General features: G+C 48.0%; 1 protein-coding gene across 3 annotated transcripts in view; it reads right to left on the minus strand.

The window, feature by feature from the left end:
- HAUS7 (HAUS augmin like complex subunit 7) overlaps window positions 1-25,862 on the minus strand; it is a 100,113-nt gene that overhangs the window by 26,007 nt on the left and 48,244 nt on the right. For all 3 annotated transcript variants that reach the window (XM_069209377.1, XM_069209379.1, XM_069209378.1), the window contains exons 4-8: window positions 23,676-23,737; window positions 20,527-20,624; window positions 19,060-19,218; window positions 1,479-1,569; window positions 495-707 (exon numbers count right to left, since the gene is read on the minus strand). In XM_069209377.1, coding sequence (XP_069065478.1) covers window positions 495-707; window positions 1,479-1,569; window positions 19,060-19,218; window positions 20,527-20,624; window positions 23,676-23,737 — 623 coding nt within the window. The remainder of the gene's footprint in view (window positions 1-494; window positions 708-1,478; window positions 1,570-19,059; window positions 19,219-20,526; window positions 20,625-23,675; window positions 23,738-25,862) is intronic.

The following is a 25,862-nucleotide window of genomic DNA, read 5'->3' on the forward strand; positions in this document are numbered from 1 at the left end:
GGGAGTTTTTCCTGCAATTATCCAATGCAAGGTTTTGGCCACTACCCTCTGCCACAAATCTTCCCCACATATTTGGATTTAATATTTCCACTTTCTGGGGAGGCACTCCTCGGACATCGGTTTTAAGCTGAAATGAAGAGAGGAACTATCTTGCTGGGGATAAAAGGAAAGCTGTAGGGCTGCAGCAGAAAGGAGGAAATGGAGTAAAACAAGGGGCAGCAAACAAACCAGGGAGCAGTGGAACAGCAATCACACCTGCAATTAGTGGAGCACCTGGAGGCGATCCACACACAGGTGTGCAAGGCTGAAATTTACACAGAGCAGAGTAAGAAGGATCTTACTTGGGCACCGGGCTTGGATCACGTGAGCTGGCACTAGGTTAGAGAGCTTGTACTCAGCGGTCAGTTACTTCCCTGCTTTCTAACCTCACAAGGGAAGGAACTCGCTGAATAAGCGGTGGCTTAACAGAGCCCTGCTCTGGTCGCTGTCCTTACCTTGCTGCAGATGTCTAGGGATAAATGCACAGACTTAAACAGTGTCCCGCAGTCGCTGATCAGTGGGGTTGGTCGGCCGCAGTGCACTTGAAATTCATCCTCGTAGACCTGCGAGAAGGTGCTTATTAGCACCAGGAAGTCTGACACGGCGAGTTTCAGGGCATGGACAACAGTGCTGGCATCAGGCAAGGCATCGGCACCAAGGAAGGAGCACTAAAAGGGAATAAGGGAGAGATATTATTCAGTAGACACAGAGAATGCTCGAAACCATCAGCAAAAACATTTCAACTAACTTCAATTCATTATGGGGTCCATGCCCAGGCAGTGGAGAATAGCTCCACCATCTAATCGTGAGCCTGCAGACGAGAGCCCTCACCCAACCACAAGGCTGCTTACTTTCACCGCTACCTGCCTACCATACTGCAGACAAGCACCCGAACCCTACCAGAAGAGAGCAGATGAAAATCCGCATTCAACCACAACGTGCATCCTATCCCCTCCATCCCACCAGTGTGGGAGACCACCACTCCAACCAGAACACTGCACATGTGAAACCTCACCCACCACAATGCTGCAGATCATCATCCTTATTTGACAACACTGCCGCACTCCAGCACCACAATCATACCAGAATACCGCAGAAGAGGACCTTCATGCAACCACAGTGCCGCCGTACCGACGATGACACTGCGGACGAGGAGCTGTCAACCAACCAAACTGGGCACTATCACCCTTATGAGGCATCTGCAGCTCCCAAGTCTACCTATGATATCTCCCCTGTTCTATCTGAATTCCTCTCCTTGTTTAAACATGGGAAGTACAGCCCCTTCTCCATCCCTCAAGCTCCCTCAGTCCCTTCCCTTGACCCTTACACTCCTCAGCTTCTCATTAAGTGCCTTCTCCGTACCTCAGATCCCCTTCAGTCCCACTCGTTACCTTCTCTTTAGTCCCTCCCCAGACCCTTTCTACAAGAGGGCCCCTCACCTCCTCCTTCAACTCCTCCAACGTCTCAGATGTTTCCTTCAGCAACTTCAGAGAATCTTCTAAATCTTTTGATCTTGAAGGCAGCTGATTCCTGAGGAGGACAAAGAAAAAGAAGGAGGGTGATGTTTAGCACCCACAGTTTGAAGCGCCTCTAGAGAGAGTGAAAAACGCTTTCAAAGACCAATATTTGTGGGTTTGGACAGGACACCTGGCTGCGTTCTGCGTGGAAAATTGTCTGTGGATTGTTCTGGGACACACTTGATGACAGCCTAGGGGGTTACACCAAAGAACTGCTCTGATGAGGCACTACCTTGATGACACCCTAAGGATATACCAAAGGCCTACCTCATTGACACCCCAAGGGTATACCAAGGACCTACCTTGATGACACCCTAAGGATATACCAAGGGCCTACCTCATTGATACCCTAAGGATATACCAAGGACCTACTTTGATGAAACCCGAAAGGAGGACAGAGACAGTAGCCTGATGAGGCACTACCATGATGACACCCTAAGGATCTACAAAGACACTATCCCAATGACACGTTCAGGCTATAGCAAAACACTCCCCTATGAGAAACAACAAGATGACACCCTAGGCATGGGCACTCGCTAACATTTTTGCAGGGGGCAAAAAGTAGGGTATGGGGTGACTGAAGGCCGCACTGATGTCAGAAGGGTTGGGGAGGTGGGGCATAAGTTTGGCTTAGGAAAGATAAGCATGTACCTCATGCGGACTGTGAATCTTGAAGTAATTTTCTTGGTTTCATTCCCTACTGTCATCCTCTTCCTGTGTGATGCGGTATCAGAGTTGCTATTCCCTGTACTACGCTGTCTCTTCTTGCTATCGCCTTTTGATCGTAGTAACGATTAGTACATTTGAATTAAATAGAATCTTAGACTTTACTTTCTCCTGATACCTCTCGTCTCTTATCTCTAAACATTAAGAGTGCTCAGAAACAGGCTTAGCTAAGGTAGCAAGTGCTATAAAAATTCCTCGACCAGGACCCTCCAGAAGACGTGAAATTCACTGAGCCGGGCAGTCAAACGCCCGACCTCCAACAATAGATATGGCATTTGCAGCAACGAATCAGCAATGGCAAGACGAGACTGAACGTTTAATCTTGGCTTTACTGCTATGCTGGTTGGCAAGTCTGTATTGAGAGTCTGGGCAGCTCTCATAAGACAGTTGCATTTCCCTGGTGAAAGTAGGCCCAGGGCCTCTATATCGGAACCAGTCACACCTCAGTTGTAGTGTATTGATCAGGATGGAAACTATGGTACCGGGAAACATGGTGTCCGCAAGTATTGTGTTATGTTATACAGATTTGTAGAGCGCACAACCACCCGGGAAGGTATCCTGGCGCTGAGCAGGTCTGAGCATAGGGAAATCTAGGGCCTAGTGGGACTACTCGAAAAGCCAGGACTTCAGATTCTTGCTGAATTCAAGTGAGTAGGAGGCTATTGTGTAGCAGGAGGCCTTTCCACACTTTAGGAGGGATAGAGAAGAAGGCTTCACCGCCACACCTGGTTTTCCATATGCATAAGAAGTTTGTAAGCAGCAACACAGACGAGCTGAGGAGCCTGGAAGGTTTATGAAAGCAGATGTGATTGCTGAGTTATGCTGGGCCAGTGTTATATAGTGCCCTGAAAGTGTGGGTGAGGAGTTTGAATGTACTTATTTGTGTGTAGGCAGCTCCTTTAGGATGGGATGTGAATGCGAAGTGGGAGGCCGGACACCGAGTTCTGAATGGTTTGCAGCTTTTTGATGCATGTAACAAATTGTGTTTTTTTTTGCAATCACTTTGTGACATAATTCTCTGTTCCTTTTTTTAATTCTATTTTAGAGATCAGAATAACTTAAATCAAACTAAACACTGGTAGCATGCCTGTGATAGGAAAACAGGACTATAATCCAACCATCATTTGATTTTATCCACGGGGGAACAGCACATCTAGTCTCATATTCCACTCATTAAAAAGCAGAGTAGTGAGAAAGTTATGCACCTTGGAACAAGGAGTACTGCACGCGGTGTTGGTGCTCCTTCACAAAATTGTTTGATCATGGTCAAATCATGTCCCTCCTATTCCTCTGTCATGTTAATTACCATCACATGATAGAGGTGCGCATCTCACATAGGAGAGCACCTAGTCCAGGGTGAGTGCTGTTAAATAACCTCTTGTTTGGCTTAATAGACAATAATACTGTTCCATCGATTACAAAAACCTAGGCCAAGTAGAGGGCGAGCATGGCAACTGACTTGCCTCTTGATTCCCTAAAGGCAAGAACCTGTGGGAGGAGAGGAACCAAGAGACAACCTGGATGAGTCACTATATTGATGAGAATCTAGGTGTGCCCCAAGACACAACCTTGATGAAACACTATCACGATGAGAATCTAGGTGTGCCCCAAGACACATACTTGATGAGACACCATCCTGATGCGAACCTATGGGTGCACCAGGACACTACCTTAGTGAGACACTATCTTGGTAAGTATCTGCGGGGGGGGGGGGTGGTGAGAGGCACCAAGACACCACCTTGAAGAGATAATATCCTGAAGGAAACCTAGGGGTGCACCAAGACACAACCTTCATGAGATGCTAGCCTGGTGCGAACCCTGGGGTGCACCAAGACACTACCTTTGTGAGACACTATCCTGACGAGAATCTAGGGGTGCATCAAGACAGTACCTTGATGAGACACTAGCTGACTACAATCTGTGAGGGAGCAGCACCTTGATCAGAGACTATCTTGATGAGAATCCAGGTGCACCGAGCCACTACCTAGAAGAGACACTATCCATATGGGAACCTAAGGGGGCACCAAGACTTATGCTCCCATATCTGTGTTTGTAGTAATAATACCATACAGTTCACACCAGTGAAAGGGAGGGCTGTACGCCATGGCAGCAAAAAGTAGCGCTAAGACTTTTCACATTATATTTGAAAAGATACCTCCACGGCAAACACGCTAGTTTCCAGCAGCGTAAACAATGCTATGATGTTGAGGACACTATAAAGCAAAAAGTACACAAGATGCACGCTGCTTGCAGACACCAAGCTTACAAGATGTCAGCGGTGCGCAAGAGGCTGCAATGCACTTTTCATATGTTGCAGCATATTTCTACAAAAGCCCTGAAAAATCTAAAAACGTTGGGTTCACCATCTCGTGCTGAGCATCGTTGTATTGGCCTTGCTCTGAGGTCAGATCAATAAAAAGGGGGGCTACAGACCAGAACTAAGCAGGGATGCAAATACAAAACACAAGCATTAGCAAAGCCAATGGGTTTCATGGGCGAGAACTCTTGGCTTTACAAAGCTTATTCTTAATCTACGTACAGTTTGGAGAAATGACAATGATGTTTACTAGCAGAGGCAATGTGTTCTCTGCAGCAACATCGAGCACAAGGCTCCTCTGAGATAGCACGACGCTCCCCCCTGGCTCCCCGCCTTCAAGCAGGCCAACCTCAAGACAGTCAACTGAAAAGATTTAAAGAAATAATGTTTGGGTTCTATACATTTTTGGCCCATACTTTGAGAAGAAATGCTGGAAATTCAAGTCATCTAGTTACAAATGGTTCCTCCTGTGGTTAGCTGTGACATGGCTCACTGGTCATGGTTATATGCATCCAAAACATAGGCCCTGATTTAGAACGCGGCAGCCGGGTTACTCCAGCACAACAGTGACAGATACCCCGTCTGCCGAAATCTAAATCCCATAGAATATAATGGGATTTATATTTAGCATATACCCCTTGCTGTTGAAGTGTAAGGACAGCCTTTGCCCCTTGCTGCTGAGGTGTAAGGACAGCCCTTGCTGTAGCGTCTCAGTTGTTGAGTACTGTTTGAGTTACTGGTGTCTCCTCCCTTAACAACCCTGCTCACATCCAAGTGTGACGTAAACCGAGTGTCTGGCTCAGCTCTACGAGGTTTGTTATCACACCCACAGATGACACGAATGAACGTAATCCAATGCACCAGCGTTGAATGTGAAAGGCAGGTCACTGTAGCCCTGCAGAACCCCACCCAAAAGAGAACTACGGTGATGCCAATGCATTAGAGTTACTAACAGGGAGAAGTACTAATCCAAACAAACACTCATTCATTAATGATTTACACTTTCAAGATCACTAGAAACGGAATATGTATTTCAATATGTTTATTTTAAAAGTTATTTTTAAATGCCGAGATCTAGGGCATATAATATTGGTAACATTGACGAAGGTAATAAAAAAGCAGATAGGCTAGCGAAAAGGGGTAAAATTGTAACATCACAGTTCACACCCTCACTGTGCTAGCTCCAAGCGCTATGGTAGCTCTAGCTGAGGAATGAATAACAAGCCTGAGTTTCAGAGGTGGTGTGCATACCAGGACAACAAGGTTCGTTGTCTGTTTGGATGAGCTTGTCAACTATTTCGAGCACAAGACCAAGAGCTAGGAGATTGTATCCATGAGAGAACACGTTCCTGGCACCGGTTCGCGAAGGCAGAATGGAATGCTTCGGAGAACCCTGGAGAGTCTTGTTTGAGGTCTTCAGTCGAGATGGAGTCCGGTGCTTCGCCCGTCTACACTTTCATCTGTGACCTGGGAGAAGTTCTCTCCTAAGTGGTCCAGTGGTGGTCCTTATGCACCGTGTCTCATCTAAGACGGAATATACAATGTCACCCTGGGAATGTTTTGACATAATCATATACATCAGTGGAGCGTAATAACCAGGTAAACATATGTCAATATAGACTACATTATCTGGGTTATGGTGGTTATCTGACCTTGAAAAGGCACCGGTCCCAGCCCGATGTTGCACTGGTTTTTTTTGTGTCTAGATCAAAATGACTTGATACTTTCACAGCTCTTGGAAAGATAGGCACAGACCACGCCTGCACCAAAGGCGGGCATGTTGATGATTCTGCAGAAATTAAGGAACACACAAAGTTATTTACCTAAAATTGAGAAGTTGGCGACTCCCATTTCCTAAGATGGATTCGGGCCCACTTAAATATGGAGTCAGACTGTAGGACTTCACGTCATAATGACAAGCAGTATCTCGGCCAAAGGTGGACAGGCTCACTAAACCGGTCATGTATGTGTTTAAGAACTGACAACTAAAAGAGGCCCACAAACAAGTGATTGAAAGAGGAAATAAAATAATTATGGAGGGAAACAGCCATAAGATTTATGACATTCCTGGAACAAATCCTAAACTGAATAGTCATTAAATTATCACTGAATGTATGTTTGATTGATCTTGCTTCTCGGGCATATTCATGATACATTGAATAAAAATCACATGCCAGAAACATGCATTAGATGAAATAGCAAGCCATCACTTGTTAAATGTTCAGTAACACGTCTTTAAACGGAAATGTAAAAGGGGTCTCTGCGCTGGAAGACACGATCCTTACGCCACTAGCTTTACGATACTGAGCCTGCTCCTACAGCGCTGTTCTATGAGCTGCGCCTGAGGCTCAAGGCACTGGCGGTAAACGCAATACACACTCTGTACTATTCCAGGCCCAGGATACGTCAGACACTTAAAACAAGCAGGGTACCTTCATTGGTTCTTTATCCTGCTGCACACTTCTTATCTAGAAGCATCTCCCAACAGACCTGACGCAGACACCGTCTGAACAAATTCACTCAGACGGCAACAGGAAGTGCCAATGGAGCGCAATTGTGGAACCGAAAATAAAGCAGCAGAGGTGACGCATCACGTCCATTTGTGCCTGCTTAACTTCTGTCCCACAAGTCCCACAACATGAAACCAGACTCTGGATCAGAGTAAAGAAGGAGAAGGAGGTATTAATTAAAAAAAACATGGGGTGGTGGGGCAATGGCAGGAGGAAGAGGCACTGGCGGGAAGAACACATTGCTGAGAAGGAGGAAGGGTTGTTGCAAAGGAGCCCCACCCCCCTCCCCAAGCCTTTCTCGCTCTAGGAATGGAAAGAAGGCCAGGCTGCTAGATCTGAGGTCTCTATTTGGATTATAAGGAGTGACCAGCTGATGGAGGATGAGAGGTCCAGTCCTTTGTCTGCATTATGAACCATATACAGTGCTTTATACTGAATCCTCTTCCTAATGAGTAACCAGTGTAGAATGATGAGCGCCGGGGAGGCAGTCAAACTTGGGGATACTCAAGAGGATTGAAAACGCAGAATTCTGAATTACCTGAACTCTTTGCATGACTGAGAGTGGACTCCTCAGATAGAGGAAGTTCCCGTAGTCGAGGCGAGATACAACAAGGCCTTGAAACACCACTCATCGGACGGCGACAGGTAACCAACTAAGCGGCTCCTGAGGGCTCTTAATAGGCCAAAACAGCTGGAAGATAGCTTCCTGACCTGCCCACCCATGGGGAGCTTTGTGCTGAGTGTAACACCCAGGCTTTTCACTTCTGCCTTGGGGGGGAAGGACAATCACCCAATGAGGATGGCCAACCGAGCTGATTCCACAGCGGCAGGTTGTTGCTGACCACCAACACCTCTGTTTTGTCACCATTTAAGTCCAAACAACTAGCAGCCATCCAATCAGCAACTTGCTTTAGGCAGACATTAAGTTGCTGTGAAATGGTTGCTGCGTTGGGAGTTAGGAAGACCACACACAATCTGTGTGTCGTCCACATAGGTCACCACAGAGAAACCTAGGGAGCAAATTATGTCTGACAAAAGTACGAAGATACAGATGTAAAAGTGTCCGGTTCAGAGAGGAACGCTGTGAAACACCTCACTTCTAGTGATGGGTGGCAGTGAGGATTGGCCCTTCACTAACTTGAAAACCACAATTATTTGGAAATGAGGAGAGCCATTTTAGTGCCGCCCCAGTGACAGGAATGTTGAGAGAAGGTTGTTAATAGCTTTTTACAGGATTTTGCCAACTCCCTGGAGGAGAGAGCTAGGCCTTTAACTCTTGGCTAACTCTGGATTCTGTGATGGTTTATTTGAGAGAGGTTTAATGCTTGTGTGCTTTCATGCGTCTGGTACACTGCCACTGTCCAATGGTAGTTGTGTAGATCAGTGAGTACTGAGAGGGTAGCATCCCTGCCTTTCAGTAAAATATCAAGAGGTGCGGGGTCCAATGGGGAGCCTGCTTTTATGGTTTAACTGTTAGTAATTTCGTCTATGCTGACCTGAGGAAACGCAGGAAGCTCTCCTGTAGTGCTAACAGCAAAGGTCTTGTCACTGAACTTGTCTGAGGTCTGACATCCTGGCAAGCTTATCAGAGATAAGGCTTGATTTTCAAAGAAAGTAATTAACTAATGACACAAGAAGACTCAGAGGGAGGAGGGCCTCAGCCCAGGCTCTGATGTTTCAAAAAACAAGTTAACAATTTTATTAAGTTCCTTCGAGGAGTTGGAGGGACTTTCAATTCTCAAGGTGAAATCATTCATCTGGGCTTCCCTGGTAGCATATGGATACACTTATAGTACTTTTTTATAGGTCAGTGTGGATGTTTCATGGTAGCTTACCCTCCACTCACTTTCCTTTACATTCTTTCTGTAGTTTGAGGAACTCTGCTCAAAACCACAATGCTTTTATCTGCGGCCTGGCTTTTTTGCTTAATCTTAGGGGAAGTAACTTATCTAGTGAGTCCTTTACTCAGTCACCGAAGACTGTGTGATGTAGAGACATGGTCATGCACCTTGGGGATTAAATTAATTTGAGCCTTCTCCCAATGGCCACGTCTAATTTAGGCCATTGTCGGGTAGCCCTCGGCTGCCCAGCTATGGGGGTTATTTCCTGCTGTTGGGAGGAAAAGAGGGATAATAAGATGGTCAAACCAGCACACAGGAAAGGGGCCTTTCACTAACATGCATAAGATGTTTGTAAAAGCTGGGTCACATAGATTTCCTTTTACATGAGTGGGAGATTTGACTAACTGAGAAAGCTGTAAAGCCCAAAGGTCATATAAAATGTTTCTTACGTTCACCTTTGCTGTCGTGTAAGTGCAGATTTAGATCACCCAGCAGCGTGAAGTTACTATATTAAAAATATTTGAGGACAAGATGTCATGCAGGACTTGTAAGAATTCATGGTCCGGCCCGGTCGTGGTGTGGAGGAGGGGGAGTGCAACTACAGTATCAGGCAGACAGTCATTTAGCCAAGTTTCCATAACAAATAAAGCCTTTGGCTGCTTGTCCTTCAGAAATGTGCAAATCTCTAGCTTGTGTTTAGGACCTACAACTGACCAAAACCACATACCAATGAGGATCACTCATATTCTGGAGATTATATGCACTCATGCTTTGGTAAGTTAGCAGATCTATTGACTGCTTGGGGTCTAAATGCCCTAAAGTTTGTTTACAGACCCCACACTTTGTGAAAAAGCAAGCAGGGTCTAATACATGGTAGCATTTATTACCCACTGGTCAATTTAGTAGTTTTAGCCTATGCAACAAATAGCTAATCCACCCTGTGGTCAGACGGGTAGGGGGTCTTGGCCCTTGCTCCGGCTAGCCTTTCCGACGCCTTTGGAACGTCCGTGCACTGGCCCTCATTAAATAATAATGCTAGAATGAACAGCTAGAGCGCAAACAAAGAGGAAATGCCCTGACATGAAAAGCTGTAGGACCAATTACTCCGAGGGACTCTTCTTCCATCTCATCAGGAATCTTGGCACCAACCTCCCCACTAGGGGTGTGTTTTTTCATACTAAGGCAATCAAGCAGTTTTCATGTAGCACAAGACTAGTTGCACAGCTGTGTGCTTATGTGCTTGGCTTCTGGATAAGCAAACACAGACCTAGGGTGGTAGACCAGACGAGGTCACTGGTAGGGCAATCAACCGTAGCCATTGAGATAACCACTTAAAAAAAGCATTGGAAAAGCCAATACATCAGGCCTATTGAAGAGCAATTGGCTTTGGCAATGTGTTTTAGACATGTTGCACACCAATGCGGATAGTGTTCACCACGGCTAAACGTTAGTGGCGCGGGGTGGGTTACATTCAAGTGGATCAGACTGAAGTAGAGTGTGGTAGGTTGGAGTGGGGAAGACTGGGGCTGAGTGGGGCTGATTGCAGTGAAGAGTGCTGGAGTGGCGTGGGGTAGACTGGGGCTGATTGCAGTGAAGAGTGGTAGAGTGGGGTAGACTGGGGTAAACTGGAGTGGAGTGGAGTCAGATAGATTAGGGTGGAGTAGGGCAAATTGGAATGGATTGGGGTGGGGTAGATTTGAGTGGAGTTGGGTAGGTTGGAAGGGGGTGGAGTGAGGTAGACTGGGGTGGGATGGTGTGGGGTAGATTGGACTGGAGTGCAGTGGTTTAGATTGGGGTACAGTGGAGTGTGGTAGACTGTGGTTAGTCCGAAAGGGCAGGGGTGGAATGGGGAGGGGTGGGTTAGATTGAAATGGGGTAGACTGGTGTACAGTGGGTTTGGGGTAAATTGGAGTGGGTGGATTTGGGTGTGTTGGGGCAGATTGAGTAGACGTGGGTAGAGTGGGATAGAGTGGATCGTGTGGATTACAGTGGGGAGGAGTGAAATGGAGTAGTGACATAGAATACAGTGGAGTGGGGTAGAGTGGAGAGGAGTGTTGTAGGCTGTAGTGGTTTGGGGTAAATTAGAGTGGGGTAGGGTAGAATGTGCTAGATTGGGGTAGACGGAGTACTGCAGATCGGGCTAAAGTGGAGGGGGTGAATTGCTGTAGATTGTAGTGGGTAGATTATTGTGGGGTAGATTTGAGTGCAGTGTGGTAGAAGGGGGTGAGGTGGTGCAGACTGGGTGGCAGAGTGGAATGGAGTGGGGTAAACTGGGTTAGGGTGGAGTGGATTGGGTTGGACTGGAATGGGGTGGGGTGGAGTGGAATGGGGTAGATTGCAATGAGTAGATCGGGGTAGATTAGACAGAAGTGTGAGAGTAGAGTGGAGCTAAGTGGGGTGGAGTGGGCTAGACTGGGGTAGATTGAGTGGAGAGGGGTGGATTGGAGTTGGTAGATTGTAGTGGAGTAGAATGGGGAGATTGAAGCAGAGTGGGACAGATGGGAGTAGCATGGGGGTAGGATGGAGTAGATTAGTGTAAATTAGGTAGGAGTGGGATTGATCTGAGTGGGGCAGATTGGAGTGGGTTGATTGGGGTAGAGTGGAGTGGGGTAGACTGGGGTACAATATAGTAGAGTAGATCAGGTGGATAGCATTGAAGTATATTGGAATTGGGTAAACTGGAGTGGGGGAGTAGGGTACATTGGATTGGGATAGACTGGAGTAGGGTAGATTGGAGAGGGGGTATGATTAAAGTGGAGTGGGGTAGATTGGTTTGGAATGGAGTGGATTGGGTTAGACTGGAGTAGGATAGAGTGGAATGGGGTGGATGGAGTGGAGTAGATTAGATTGGAGTGCAGTAGGGTGGGGCAGAATGAAGCAAAGTCAAATGGACTAGGCTGAGGGTAGTAGATTGGAGCGATTAGAGTGGGGTAGATTGGAATGGAGTGGGGTTGATTAGGTTAGATTGGAGTAGGGTTTACTGCAGTTGAGTGGAGTAGATTGGAATGGAGTGGGGTGGAGTAGATTGGAGTGGGATAGAGTATATTGGGGTAGATTGGAGAGTGGGACGGGGTAGACTGGAGCAGGCTAGATTGGGTGGAGTGGATATGGGTAGATCGGAAAGCAGTAAAGTGTAGGCTTGAGTTCAGTGGGGTGGACTGTAGATGAGTAGATCGGGGTAGACAGGAGTGAAGTCGACTGGAGTGGGGTAGTGTGGGGCAGACTGGGGTGGACTGGTGTAGGTTGGAGTGGGGTATATTGAAGGGAAGTGTGGTAGATTGGAGTAGAGTGGGTTAGAGTGGGGTGGGGTGAAGTGGTGTAAACCGGAGTGGGTGGACCGGGGTAGACTGATGTGGCGTGGGGTAGATTGAGGTAGAGTGTAGTAGTGTAGAGTAGATCAGGTGGATTGCAGCCGGATAGACTGGAGTATGGTATATTAGAGATGGGTAGACTGGAGAGGGGTAGATTGGAGTAGTAGACTGGAGTGGGGTTGATTGGATTGGGGTAGACTGGGATGAGTGGGGTAGACTGGAGTGTAAAAGGGTAGATTGTAGTGGGGTTGGTGGGGTGGATGGGGTAGAGTGGGACAGATTGGGTGGACTGTAGTGTGGCAGATCGGAATGAAGTGGGGTGGACTGGAGTGGAGTAGGGTAAATTGGGTGGATAGAGTGGAGTGAGTTAGATTAGAGTGGGGTATGTTAGACTAGGGCGGAGTGGGACAGAGTGGAGTAGACAAGGGTGGAAAGGGGTAGATTGGAGTGTAGTCAGGTAGACATGGGTAGGGGGTAGACTGGTGTGGCAGAGCAGAATGGAGAGGGGTAGAGTGGGGTATCCTGGGGCGGAGTAGAGTGAGGGGGATTTTCATAGATTGGGGTTGACTGCAATATTTTGGGGTGGAGTGGGTCAGACCGAAGTGGAGTGGGATAGATTGGAGTGGAATGGGGTAGATTTTAGTGTAGTTAGATCAACAGGGGTAGATTGGAGTGGGGTGGAGTAGAGTAGAGTAGAGTGAGGGGGTAGATTGGAGTCGAGTCTGGTAGCTTGGAGTGGAGTTCGGTAAATTGTGGTAGACTGGAGTAGGGTAGACTGTAGTAGATTGGGGTGTGGTGGAGTTGGGTAGGCTGGCCTGCAGTTGGGTAGATCGGGGTCGAGTCGGGTAGACTGGTGTGGGGTGGATTGGAGTAGATTGGAGAGGGTGGACTGGGGTAAAAGAGTGGAATGGTGTGTTGTGGAGTACAAAGTCGCGGCGTGGTATTGAGTGGAGTGGCATACAGTGGAGCAGAGTGTTTTAGTGGGGTGTGGTGTAAAGTAGGGCAGCACAGTGTGGGGTATGCATGGTGTGGTACTGCACTGCCATTACCAACAATACATTTTCAATTGAAATAACCATGGTGTAGGAAGTTGGCTCTGTATGTGCTATTTCAAAGTAAGGAATAGTATGCACAGAGTCCAAGGGTTCCCCTTAGAGGTAAGATAGTGGCAAAAAGAGATAATACTAATGCTCTATTTTGTGGTAGTGTGGTCGAGCAGTAAGCTTATCGAAGGAGTAGTGTTAAGCATTTGTTGTACACACACAGGCAATAAATGAGGAACATACTCTAAGGCAATTCCAGGCCAATAGGTTTTTGTATAGAAAAATATATTTTCTTAGTTTATTTTAAGAACCACAGGTTCAAATTTTACATGTAATACTTTAAATGAAAGGTATTGCAGGTAGGTACTTTAGGAACTTTGAATAATCAAAATAGCATATACAGTCTTCACATAAATCACATATAGCTATTTTAAAACTAGACAGTGCAATTTTCACAGTTCCTAGGGGGAGTAAGAGTTTGTTAGTTCTTGCAGGTAAGTAAACCACCTACGGGGTCCAAGTTTGGTTCCAAGGTAGCCCACCGTTGGGGGTTCAGAGCAACCCCAAAGTTACCACACCAGCAGCTCAGGGCCGGTCAGGTGCAGAGGTCAAAGTGGTGCCCAAAACGCATAGGCTTCAATGGAGAAGGGGGTGCCCCGGTTCCAGTCTGCCAGCAGGTAAGTACCCGCGTCTTCGGAGGGCAGACCAGGGGGGGTTTTGTAGGGCACCAGGGGGGACACAAGTCAGCACAGAAAGTACACCCTCAGCAGCACGGGGGCGGCCGGGTGCAGTGTGCAAACACGCGTCGGGTTTCCAATAGGTTTCAATGAGAGACCAAGGGGTCTCTTCAGTGATGCAGGCAGGCAAGGGGGGGGGGGGGGCTCCTTGGGGTAGCCACCACCTGGGCAAGGGAGAGGGCCTCCTGGGGGTCACTCCTGCACTAGAGTTCCGATCTTTCAGGTCCTGGGGGCTGCGGGTGCAGAGTCTTTACCAGGCGCTGGGATCTGGGAGTCAGGCAGTCGCAGTCAGGGGGAGCCTCGGGATTCCCTCTGCAGGCGTCGCTGTGGGGGCTCAACTCTGGCTACTCACGGTCTCGCAGTCGCCGGGGAGTCCTCCCTGAAGTGTTTGTTCTCCACAAGTCGAGCCGGGGGCGTCGGGTGCAGAGTAGCAAGTCTCACGCTTCCGGCGGGAAACGCAGTTGTTTTAAAGTTGCTCCTTTGAAACAAAGTTGCAGTCTTGGATGAACAGAGCCGCTGTCGTCTGGAGTTTCTTGGTCCTTCTAGAGCAGGGCAGTCCTCGGAGGATTCAGAGGTCGCTGGTCCCTGGGGAGAGCGTTGCTGGAGCAGTGTCTTTAGAAGGCGGGAGACAGGCCGGTAGAGCTGGGGCCAAAGCAGTTGGTGTCTCCGTCTTCTCTGCAGGGTTTTTTCAGCTTAGCAGTCCTCTTCTTCTTAGGTTGCAGGAATCTGAGTTCCTAGGATCAGGGGAGCCCCTAAATACAAAATGTAGGGGTGTGTTTAGGTCAGGGAGGGCAGTAGCCAATGGCTACTAGCCCAGAGGGTGGCTACACCCTCTTTGTGCCTCCTCCCAAGGGGAGGGGGTCACATTCCTATCCCTATTGGGGGGATCCTTCATCTGCAAGATGGAGGATTCCTAAAAGTCAGAGTTACTTCAGCTCAGGTTGCCTTAGGGGCTGTCCTGACTGGTCAGTGACTCCTCCTTGTTTTTCTCATTATCTCCTCCGGCCTTGCTGCCAAAAGTGGGACTGTGGCCGGAGGGGGCGGGCAACTCCACTAGCTGGAATGCCCTGTGGTGCTGTAACAAAGGGGGTGAGAGCCTTTGAGGCTCACCGCCAGGTGTTACAGCTCCTGCAAGGGGGAGGTGATAAGCATCTCCACCCAGTGCAGGCTTTGTTACTAGCCACAGAGTGACAAAGGCACTCTCCCCATGTGGCCAGCAACATGTCTCGAGTGTGGCAGGCTGCTAAACCCAGTCAGCCTACACGGGTAGTTGGTTAAGGTTTCAGGGGGGCACCTCCAAGGTGCCCTCTGGGGTGTATTTTACAATAAAATGTACACTGGCATCAGTGTGCATTTATTGTGCTGAGAAGTTTGATACCAAACTTCCCAGTTTTCAGTGTAGCCATTATGGTGCTGTGGAGTTCGTGTTTGACAGACTCCCAGACCATATACTCTTATGGCTACCCTGCACTTACAATGTCCAAGGTTTTGCTTAGACACTGTAGGGGCACAGTGCTCATGCACTGGTGCCCTCACCCATGGTATAGTGCACCCTGCCTTAGGGCTGTAAGGCCTGCTAGAGGGGTGACTTATCTATACTGCATAGGCAGTGAGAGGTTGGCATGGCACCCTGAGGGGAGTGCCATGTCGACTTACTCGTTTTGTCCTCACCAGCACACACAAGCTGGCAAGCAGTGTGTCTGTGCTGAGTGAGGGGTCCCTAGGGTGGCATAAGACATGCTGCAGCCCTTAGAGACCTTCCCTGGCATCAGGGCCCTTGGTACCAGTTACAAGGGACTTACCTGGATGCCAGGGTGTGCCAATTGTGTAAACAAAAGTACAGGTTAGGGAAAGAACACTGGTGCTGGGGCCCGGTTAGCAGGCCTCAGTACACTTTCAACTCAAAACATAGCATCAGCAAAGGCAAAAAGTCAGGGGGTAACCATGCCAAGGAGGCATTTCCTTACACATGGCACTTGCACAGACACCGATTTACTACAGACAAACGATGTGTGGAAATGTCACCAAAATGTGTATTGATGTGTTCTGATGGTATTCAAATATTTGTTTCCACCATGCTTCAGAATTACAATAAAAATAAAATTAATGTGCACTTTCCTAATTCCGATATATTCTGAAATAGCAGCACAATTCATTTTGCTGTCTGTTGGGAAAAATCTTGTTTCACAGCAAGACTGTCACATAAATCCTCACATTGAAGTCAGAGTAGTGTGAAGACCTCCCTTAATCCTGTCAAACCCTGGGGTTTACCTAGGGTTTCACCACCAATTTTATCTCATGTTTTCAAAACACCACCGAGCTCGGAGACACGGTGCAGCTCTGGCCAGACTAAGTTAACCTGGTGAAAAGTATGTCAGATCTATACACATACTTAAGGTGCCATGTTGTTAATGACGAAAGTGACAAAGCATGCCAGCTTAGGCCGGGGGCAGTCTTGATGAACTCAGCAGTTGCTAGGAACTTCACACTTTGTAACACAGACCGCAGCAGGCCATGAAGGAGAAAAGAGGCAACTGAGCATGGAGACTATCATGGTGTTCACGACACACCCTTCACGTGATCAGCATCCGTCAGCGTGTTGCGTCACGAGGGACTTGTGATCTCTTACAACCTTGAAAGGGTGTCCGTGCAGAAACAACTAAAAGTGGGTACAGCCCCCCTTGATGGCCAATGCCTCCCTTTCTATGGGCTATCTCAGTTCAGACCCTGTGAGGGCAATGCTAGTGAATATAATCAGGTTCCACTTGCTCCTTCCGGGCGCCCACAAGAAGCTCAGTGCACTTGAAAGGACCCAAGCACCACCTCGCATCATGCAGGAGGTCGTCTCATAAGGAATACAAGGCTCTCTTCAGCGACCCCCGCTTCCATGCGGTTTGTTAACACTTAGGGCTCTTATAGTGTTGCCATGAATTACCCAGAATAGGTCACCGTCCACAGGAAACTTTGCACTTGAGGCCGGACTGGGGTGGTGCATCACCTCAGATGCCTTCTTGGGGGCATCTACTGTTCATCGGCCTCCAGGGAACGGACAGCCATAGAATTGCACTTCGGATTTTAGAACTTCACATTTGTGGTGGTGCAGAGGTTTTCCTGCTTTAACCAGCTAATAGTTCAATGTCCTCCGGTTCTTTCAAAGCTGCCGCTTTGACAAACGCAGATTCCATTTGCTCTTCCTGACTGTTTGATAGTTCATGGGTCCTGGCTATTGTGCCTCTGGTATAAAGGGATGCTTAGTTTCCGAAGAGTGAATCACCATAAGACAGAAGATTGACTTCCCTGGATGATTTGAACAAATTACTTCCTTGTGGGGGTCATCTTTCATATAGGTACTCGCAAATTCTGAGCCCTGCGTCGAAGATATCTTTGGACTCTCTCTCTCTCGACCAGGCCTTCCTCATCTTGAAATGCTAGAAATCTGGGTTTAACTGTAGATGAAAGTGCATATTTAGGAGAGCTATTGCTTTGTCGTAGTTGGGCTCACCACCTACACCGTGGAGGTTACCGAATAGTTTCAGCGGCCCTCTTCACCATGGTCTAGTAATCAGGATTACTTGACTCCCCTGTAAGTCTCTTTAGTGGCTTTGGAATATTTTTTCCTTTGTGCCACCCACACATGCCACCTAGGCTCAGCGGATGAGGGGGTCAACCAATCCAGTGAATGGCGGCAGCAGGTTGGTATTGCCGCCTGCCCTCTGCATAGGTCAAAAGTGGGAACCCGCCCCATCACTGCTGGGAGGCTGTGCTGGTATGGTGGCAGAAGGTACCTGGATGTGGAAATGGGCAACCCCTTGAGCACTGCCAGCAATATCCTAATTGTTGCCTCTAATTCTCTTTGTGCCAATGGGCTGGTGCCAACATTTGTCTCATGTAGAGCTTGCAACACATTGCGGGGGCAGACGCATGCTGCTGCATCTTGGTGTTGGTTGTCCTTCTCTACACAGAATTTGGCGGTATCTCAGCTGAAAAGGTGCGCTCCGATCAGGGTGTGAATTACTTCCTGTTCCAGTGTGAAGGGCATCTGTGCTTAGCAGGGTGTGGAGCACATCCTTCTCTCCCACATGCAGAACAGGTCATCAGGCACTTCTTTCCTTCGGAGTACTGCCTCGCTCGCCATCGTAAGCACGCCTCCACGTCGTGGCTACTGGAGCAAGGGCTCCCTGTGGCAGCATCAGGATTGTCCAGACTCCTCCTGTCGGCACTGAACGAGCAGCACGTATGCAGGATGGGTGTAGCACGTACTGGTCCTCATCGGGCTCGTGTTCAGGGTGTACCGTTTAGTGGGTGCTCAGGAAGCAGCAACACTTACTGTTGTCGGCTCCACTGGACGGGTTTTTAGCGCTACAGTCAATGCAAGGAAGGCGAGGGGTAGGCACACCCGCCTCTTTAGTAATGCAATAGGCCCAGGAAACAGGACACAAACGCTTATGTAGGGGTATGAGATGATCTGAGTTGTGCCCTCAAATGGCCTCTGAGTGTCCTGACAGCACTGCCGGCTTCAGAGTGCAAGTTCAGTCATCATGCAGGAGCCGGATGCCACACTACAACCAGAATTCTCTAAAATAAACATAGCCTCATATTATTGGTGTGCAGCAGATGGGAACTCCCCGATCAATTTAATGATGTACAGCAAATACAACATTTCAGAGTGACCCACAGGGTAAATTTGAGAAGAAGGTGTCACATGCTGGCACAAACTTTTCAGCATCTTCTAGTTGTTAGGGGCAGAGAGTACCAAGGCCCACCTAGAGAAAAAAGTAGTGAGGTTTCAAACACAACATGTCCAAATATGTGGTTGATCATGGGTGGGACAGAAGGCGGAGGCCTCTTTGCATACAACCTGGCCTCCTCTAGCAGGGGTGTACACTAGCATGCACCACCACACTATACCATCAGAGGCAAACCACACACCCTGCACCAGCGAGACTGCAAAAAGACGATCACTACACAAAGCACAGTATGAAGTGGCAGATTTACACAGGCTCAATGGGTCCACCTACCTCTTTTTCGAGGGATCCTCTCCGAGAAGCAGTGGCTTAATGTCTGAAGGCCAAGGGTTACATTCAGGGTTCCGCACGGACTGGAAGTGAGGGCTGGAGAACATCTCCTTCAGGAGGTCCTCGGTGCCTTGGACACGGCTCAGGATGGACTCTTCAACACTGGGGGAAGGGGGAAAGGGAGTTATGGAGGGCTTCGAAGGTTGTCATTGCAGACCGTTCACATTCACCCAGGACCAGCAGGTGAAAACACTCACTGGGAAAGCGGAAAGCAGAGTGGAAATGGTAAAGTCGTAAACATGCATAAAACTCTGCCCATTTGGTGCTCTACTCCAAATGTTTCTACCGGCATCAGTACATTCCTCTCCTTAAAACATCCAGTGTACAAGAGGATATCCTGCCGCCATCCTGAGTCCTGGTCAGTTGCCCATTTCCATATTCTTCATACAAGCATGTATTAGCAGATTTTTCACATCGCTTTTGAGGGCGCTGAAACCCACCACTGCACAGGACTCTAACTCAAGAATGGCTCTTGGAACTATTGGCCTCTAGGTTCACAGCATCAGTAACCTGCCTGGGCACAACCAGCCAATTATCAACATCCCACTGATTACAATAACCATAGAGAAAGTGGTGCTTCAGAAACTGTCCACTCACCTCGACAGCTCCTCGAACATCTCAAAGTCAATTATCGGCCTGAGCTGGGCACAGTCAGTCACGTTACCAATGAAGGAAGATCTGCACAGGTTGAAGGATCCAGGCCACACAACCATGCTCATTTTACCAGAATTCAATGTGGACACACATTCAAGCAGAAAAATGGGCACTGGTACCCAAGGGCTCACTCACCTGTCAAATGCCCGTTCGCTTTCCCCTTGCCTACCTTAGATTAGGAAAGGGAACAGTGATCTACACTGCCCCCTAAATTGAATGATCTATAAATGGCCAGAAACAAACTCACTTCAATCCCTTCCAGACTAATCTTGGAGTTTAGCATATCCTAAGAAGTGAATGACAACATACACAATAATTTCTACCTCAAGGTACACCAAATCAATTTAAACACCTCACCCTACCTCACCTAAAGATCAAACCATCAATGGCTGACTAACAAAACCCCTGAGCTCGGAAGGGAACAATGTGCCTGTGGGCTTGCAAGGCAGAAATGTTCCGCATGGCTGGGCAGAAAGGAAGGAATGTGCCCCATGGCTTACAATGAGGGACAGTCCCTTTAGCCTGGGACAGAAGGAATGTCCACAACAAACATTGGAGTTGTTTTTCTGGCCTGGGCTAGAGGGAAGGGAATTGTCCTTAAGGTTGAGTAAGGCAGGAAGAAAAGGCATGAATGTAACCTGAATAAGAACAGAGTTCCACCAATTACAGAGGAAAGGAAAGGGGGTTTCTTTCAGTCAAGCATGTTGCGGATTCCACCAGCAGCCTTGGCTCCTGACATGCACGGATACCACTTACCTGCCAGAAAGGGACTCTCCTGTGGCACAGTCAGGGCTGCCGATTACATCCAGTAACTCGGTCATGAAGGACAGCTGTCGCCGAGGACTAGCAAGGCCCTGGTGGAAGCAGAGAGGAAAGGATATGAGTAATTCTCTATGTTTATGTCTGAACCCAGCACTGTAACATGGTAAGATCTGCTCTACTAGAGACTCTAAAGCTAGGAGCTGTTTGTAGACCCAAGACCTCACTACATGGCACGAAGAGGGCTGGCACCAAGCTTGGACCCTGGTTGGCATGAGGCTGGCAGATGTGCAGTAAGCCACAGCACTCTAGCTGTGGTGGCGGCCCACTGCAAATGCTACATTGGGTCCCAGGACAGCAGCCAGAGACAGTCCAAAGTCAAAACAGCTTGTTGGACAGAAACAGTGCAATGGACACTGGAGAGGAAAGGACTTTATGTTCTGCTGAAGGAGAACAAAACCCTTGGATGGTCGGCTCAGTGACACTCCCATTGCAGGTCAATGCACACAGCTTCTAGGGCTTCAACGTTACTGTACAAAGTACTCAGCCAACATCGTAAGAAACAAAGAATGAGGCTCTCTGCAGTTAATGCGAGTGTGAATTAAACTTGGTGCTGCCCCAATGCAGACATTTATGCCTCTAGATAAGGGCGGCGGCCTGGCAGGCACATAAAATAAACACATATAGCTAGAAGACCCTATGCAAATACATTTCTAAATAGGTTATGGTTAACTAAGGATAAACTATCTGTCAAAGGCTGATGCTTCATCTCTATTCTATAAATTTTTATAAAAAATATAAAACAAATGTTTTGTGCGCTACACATCATTTAATCTGTGGTTGAGGTGAAATTGTCAGACAGACTGCCAGTGGTCTTGCGTGGCAGAGGAAACATTTAGGGGTCATCAGCTTGTTTTAGCAGCTCCTATCCGCACACATTACGACCGCCTGTGACCACCAATGTTCTTAAGCCCACGTCCCGCCAGGAGTGGTATTGTGCACTACTACAATTGCCACTGTTCTCCGGCAAAACAAGTCTTCTGGGGCCTAGTTTTTGCACCATACACAGAATTTTCCATTGTGCATAAAGAATTGCTAAAGCAGAAGCAAAATGGTGCTGTATTGAAAGTCTCGGATTACTCAACCTGCAACCCTTTTGAACACAATCTAAAACCTATGAAGAACATTTGCTTTCATTTCTTGGAAAAGGGAATCCAAACACACTGCAGTTGATCCCTCGGTTGCTGGTTCCATTGCTCACTTGACATCTGTCATAAATGGAATTCCAGAAACAAGAAGACAATCAAGGACGACATCTTTATGGACAGCATGAAAGAGGAGTATCGCTGCTCAGCAGCGAGTGAACGTCATACTCGCCAACAGATCGAGTATCAGCAAATAGCTTTGTCATAGAAGAGGAAGTCCTATTGCACTTGGATAGATCCATCATGCATTGCAGGCTCAAGCTCACGACTCAACAGTACGTGAACAATACATCGCCTGGAGGTTAATCTATTCAACAATAATCAAAGTTGCCTGGATTGATATGGTGGAGGCAAATTGCTGTTCCTTGGTGATTGAAAGTAGTCTGTGGTGACCGATCTTGTTAAAGAAAGATTGTTCCTCACAGTAGTTTCATGTATCAGACGTCAGATGGAAGGCCTCTGCAAGACTAGGAGGACCATTGTTTGTCTTGAGCAACTGGGTGGAAGTGGAGAACTACCTCTCGTCATTAAGCACATCACGACTGCCTAGCAAGGAGACATTGGATAATGAGGAAACTTGCAACAGGCTGCCACCATATCCTACTTGAGTTCAGCGGTTTCATGGGAAATGTAGTTTGTAGCTGGGCACTGATGCCTAATGCATCCTCCAGAGACAGGGAGTCTTTTGCCATGCTGTGCTGTTTCAGGACCACTGCCGCCTTTCCTTCATATGTATAACCTTTTATGACATGGAAAGACTTTTCTTCTGTAGGCACTGCAGCACACAGGGTAGAGTGCATGGTATTTAAAAGTGGGACATGCAAAAATTTAATGTTACCATGTTGCTACAGTGGCAAGGCCCGAAAAGCTATTTTCATAATGGAAGGCTCTGGCTTTCCAATAAGAAACAGTACGGATTAAAACATTATTTCTGCTATCTCGCATTTGGGATCAGCTAGTAAAATGATTCAACCACTACTTTTAGTAATTATTAAAAATCCATTCTAATTGTGACATTGGATTTTTAATAAATATTTAGGAAAGGTCACTCTTAGAAAGTTACCTTGACGGCCAGTTTGCATTCGCTCTCCAGCAGCCGCCCAAACCCTACTTGGCCTAACTAAAGGCATGACAACCTACAGTTTAGCCAAATGTAATAATCTGAATTGTAGGTAAAGACACAAATTCCATGTGCTAAGGTCATAAGAGCAAAGGGGACAAAGTCCACAAACTCTGTGAAAACCCCATATGTTGTTGATGAAACATAAAAGAGGTGCCACAGGTTACACTGAACAGCGCTGCCCGTCTATCGCTGGCGCAGGTTAAAGCCCCACCAACAGGTGGCCTCAAACTGCGCAGCTCTCACGGACTGTGAAAGATTACTGAAGGCTTTCACATTCTGTATCATAGATGAAAATGTATGTGTAACATAGAAAGGGAGTTGAAGTCCACCTTATTTAGACTGGGGTGATATGTGTGCAGTGAGCATGTGTGTAAAGGCAGTTATACCATAAGGCACTCCACACTTCTACATAATAAAATGAATTTCAGGAAACTTAGAAGTGCAAACCTATTCACCAGCATTCACATGATGCAAGAGGCAGCTGCAGTGAAGTGTGATTTCAAAGAGGGGTGTTGGCTCTTCATGGTGTGTACCACAAAGCAAACAAAGAACAAGTTTACTATTTACACAAAAATAACTGAGTGAATGAGTAAGAAAGACCAAGTTTCCTCTGTTGGAAATGATGCCAACAAAAGCTAAAAGTTTCCCTTTTTTTTTTTTTTTAGGGGTGTTAGGATAGATCAGGAACTTCTATTTTTCAGAGCACACTACATTACATGCCTTCCAAAAATTCTAAATATTCATCCAAGAGATTGTTGTGTGTTCTTTCTTCCAACATACAAGTAAATCCCTTCTGTATGTGTGAACCCACGCTGTACCTTGATCAAGTCCAAGTCGTCTGCCCGGCACATCATCAGTCGGAAGCCCAGATTGGCCATCTCTGGGGAAAAAAAACAGGAGACAAAGTAGTTATTTAATGACAGACAGAGTTAGTACGCTTCTGTCTCACAGTATACTTCTTCTAAACAGCATTCTGGATGTACTTGCTAAGCACAGCACTTAAGATATACTTTAATGAGGTGGAGCCAAGATGGCGACCAGTGTAATCGCCTAAACCGGAGCTCCGTGCGAGTCCCTGCTTATTATCCTGAAATCAGCTGGTGTCGATGAGGAACTAGCTGGACTGCGCAAGGATGGGGCACTTGGGGTGCCAGGTGATAGGGCAAGTGAACCCCCCACGAGGAATGCAGCCTGCAGGAGTGGCGGACTGGGAGGCCGCGCAACACAAGGCGGAGCAGGTGGAGCTGTGGGACGCTGTGGAGAGGAGTGTTGATGATGACTGGTCCTCCACCGGCATATCGCGCATAGAAGGTGAGGTGCAGGAGGGATGCAGACCGCAGGGAAGGTTCACCCCATGCAGGGCGGACTGGCTGCAATAGGGTGAGCAGACCTAGCGCCCCAGTGATGCACGGCGATGCCTGGGACCGCCACGGGCAGTGGTGGGTGTGGGGTCTGGCCACTGCTTGGCCGAGTGCGGCTGACACAGACGACATGACCAACTGATGATGGGAGCGGGGACTGCAGAGTGCTAACATTCCTGGGATCCCGTGCCGGACGCCACCCGATTGTGCCTTCTCCTGATGATCGAGGGTGGCTGCGGGCGGAAGGCCCCGATCTCCGAACGCTAGAAAACCCTTGCCAGGCGTCCCCCCTACTTCACCCCCCGCTCTCGCCGAGTTGTAGGAGCTTATGGCTCCCCTGATGGAGGTTAACTCCTTTACCCACTATATTTAATTCACCCTGAATAGTGGCCCTCCCCCGAGTAAGTGACTGGAACTGAAATTCATGGCTGTGGAGTGGCTAGGTAGCACTTCTAGGGGAGCGGAACGGTGGGGCGTGTCCCTCGGAGGCGAGGAGACCACAGGATGGTCCCTTCCATTACGCTCCAACTTGAGGACTGGCGGATACCTGCAGTTGCGCTCTGGCCCTTCAGGGGACAGCTCTTCTGTCCACTGGGAATTAGATCAAAAGTAGAAGACCACGATCACCCGCCGTGGGGAGGGTGCTGGGTTTGCTGTGCCGTCATGATGGGAAACCCAGGGGCAGTAAAAACCCCCATGCAGGGTCCTGGAACAATGAGCCCCCAAGAATCTGTGATGACAGGCTTCACACAATTAGAAACTACCCTAAAGATGCACTCTGCTCAATTCGACAAGCTATCCTAGATACGAAGACCTCCCTGGAATCCAGGATTGATTCAATTTCCATAGATGTGAATCTGCTCAGGGTGGATCATTGCAACCTGGCGGAGCGGGTTGCGGAGACAGAATCCACACTTACCTCTTTACGGTCTACAGTCACAGGACTCCAAACACAAATGATACAACTTCAGGCAAAGACAGTAGCCCTACATAAGCGAGAGGACGACGTTGAGGGGAGGTCTTGGCGCAACAACATCAGATTGCTGGGCTTTCCTGACTGTACTGAGGGCCTCAACATGGAGTTATATGTGGAACAATGGCTGATTGACAATATGCTAGGAGGCACTCCCTCCAGATTCTTCTCAGTGGAGGGGGCTCACAGGATACCTGGGAGGCCTCACAGGCCTGGATCTCTGCCACCATCCATCATAGCTCGCCTCCTTAATTTCAGAGATTGCAACTTGATTCTCCAGCTGTCCCGAACAAAAAGTCCATGGCGACACGAGAACGCAGAGATAACAGACTACCCTGATATCAACGCAGAGGTACAAAGACAACACAGATCATATGGCAAGGTGAAGAAACACCTAAGGGAACTAAATTTTGAATATGTGCTCTTATTCCCAGCCAAACTGAGGGTAGTAGATGGTGAGGCTACTCTGATGTTTTCCATCCCTGAAGATGTGTGGACATGGCTACACGCCAAGGGTTTAATACGCACCCCAGGGGAAGAAAAGGATGTGACGACCTGACTGACTCCCCGAGTCAAGTAACGATCTCGCAGACCGCATAGAATCAAACCCACTTGAGCACAAGCAGATAAAGAGAGAGCAGATGCAGTACTGGAGGCCTCACAACTGACAC

This window comes from Pleurodeles waltl, chromosome 10 (genome assembly GCF_031143425.1).
Source record: "Pleurodeles waltl isolate 20211129_DDA chromosome 10, aPleWal1.hap1.20221129, whole genome shotgun sequence".
In the NCBI taxonomy this organism is placed as follows: Eukaryota; Metazoa; Chordata; class Amphibia; order Caudata; family Salamandridae; genus Pleurodeles; species Pleurodeles waltl.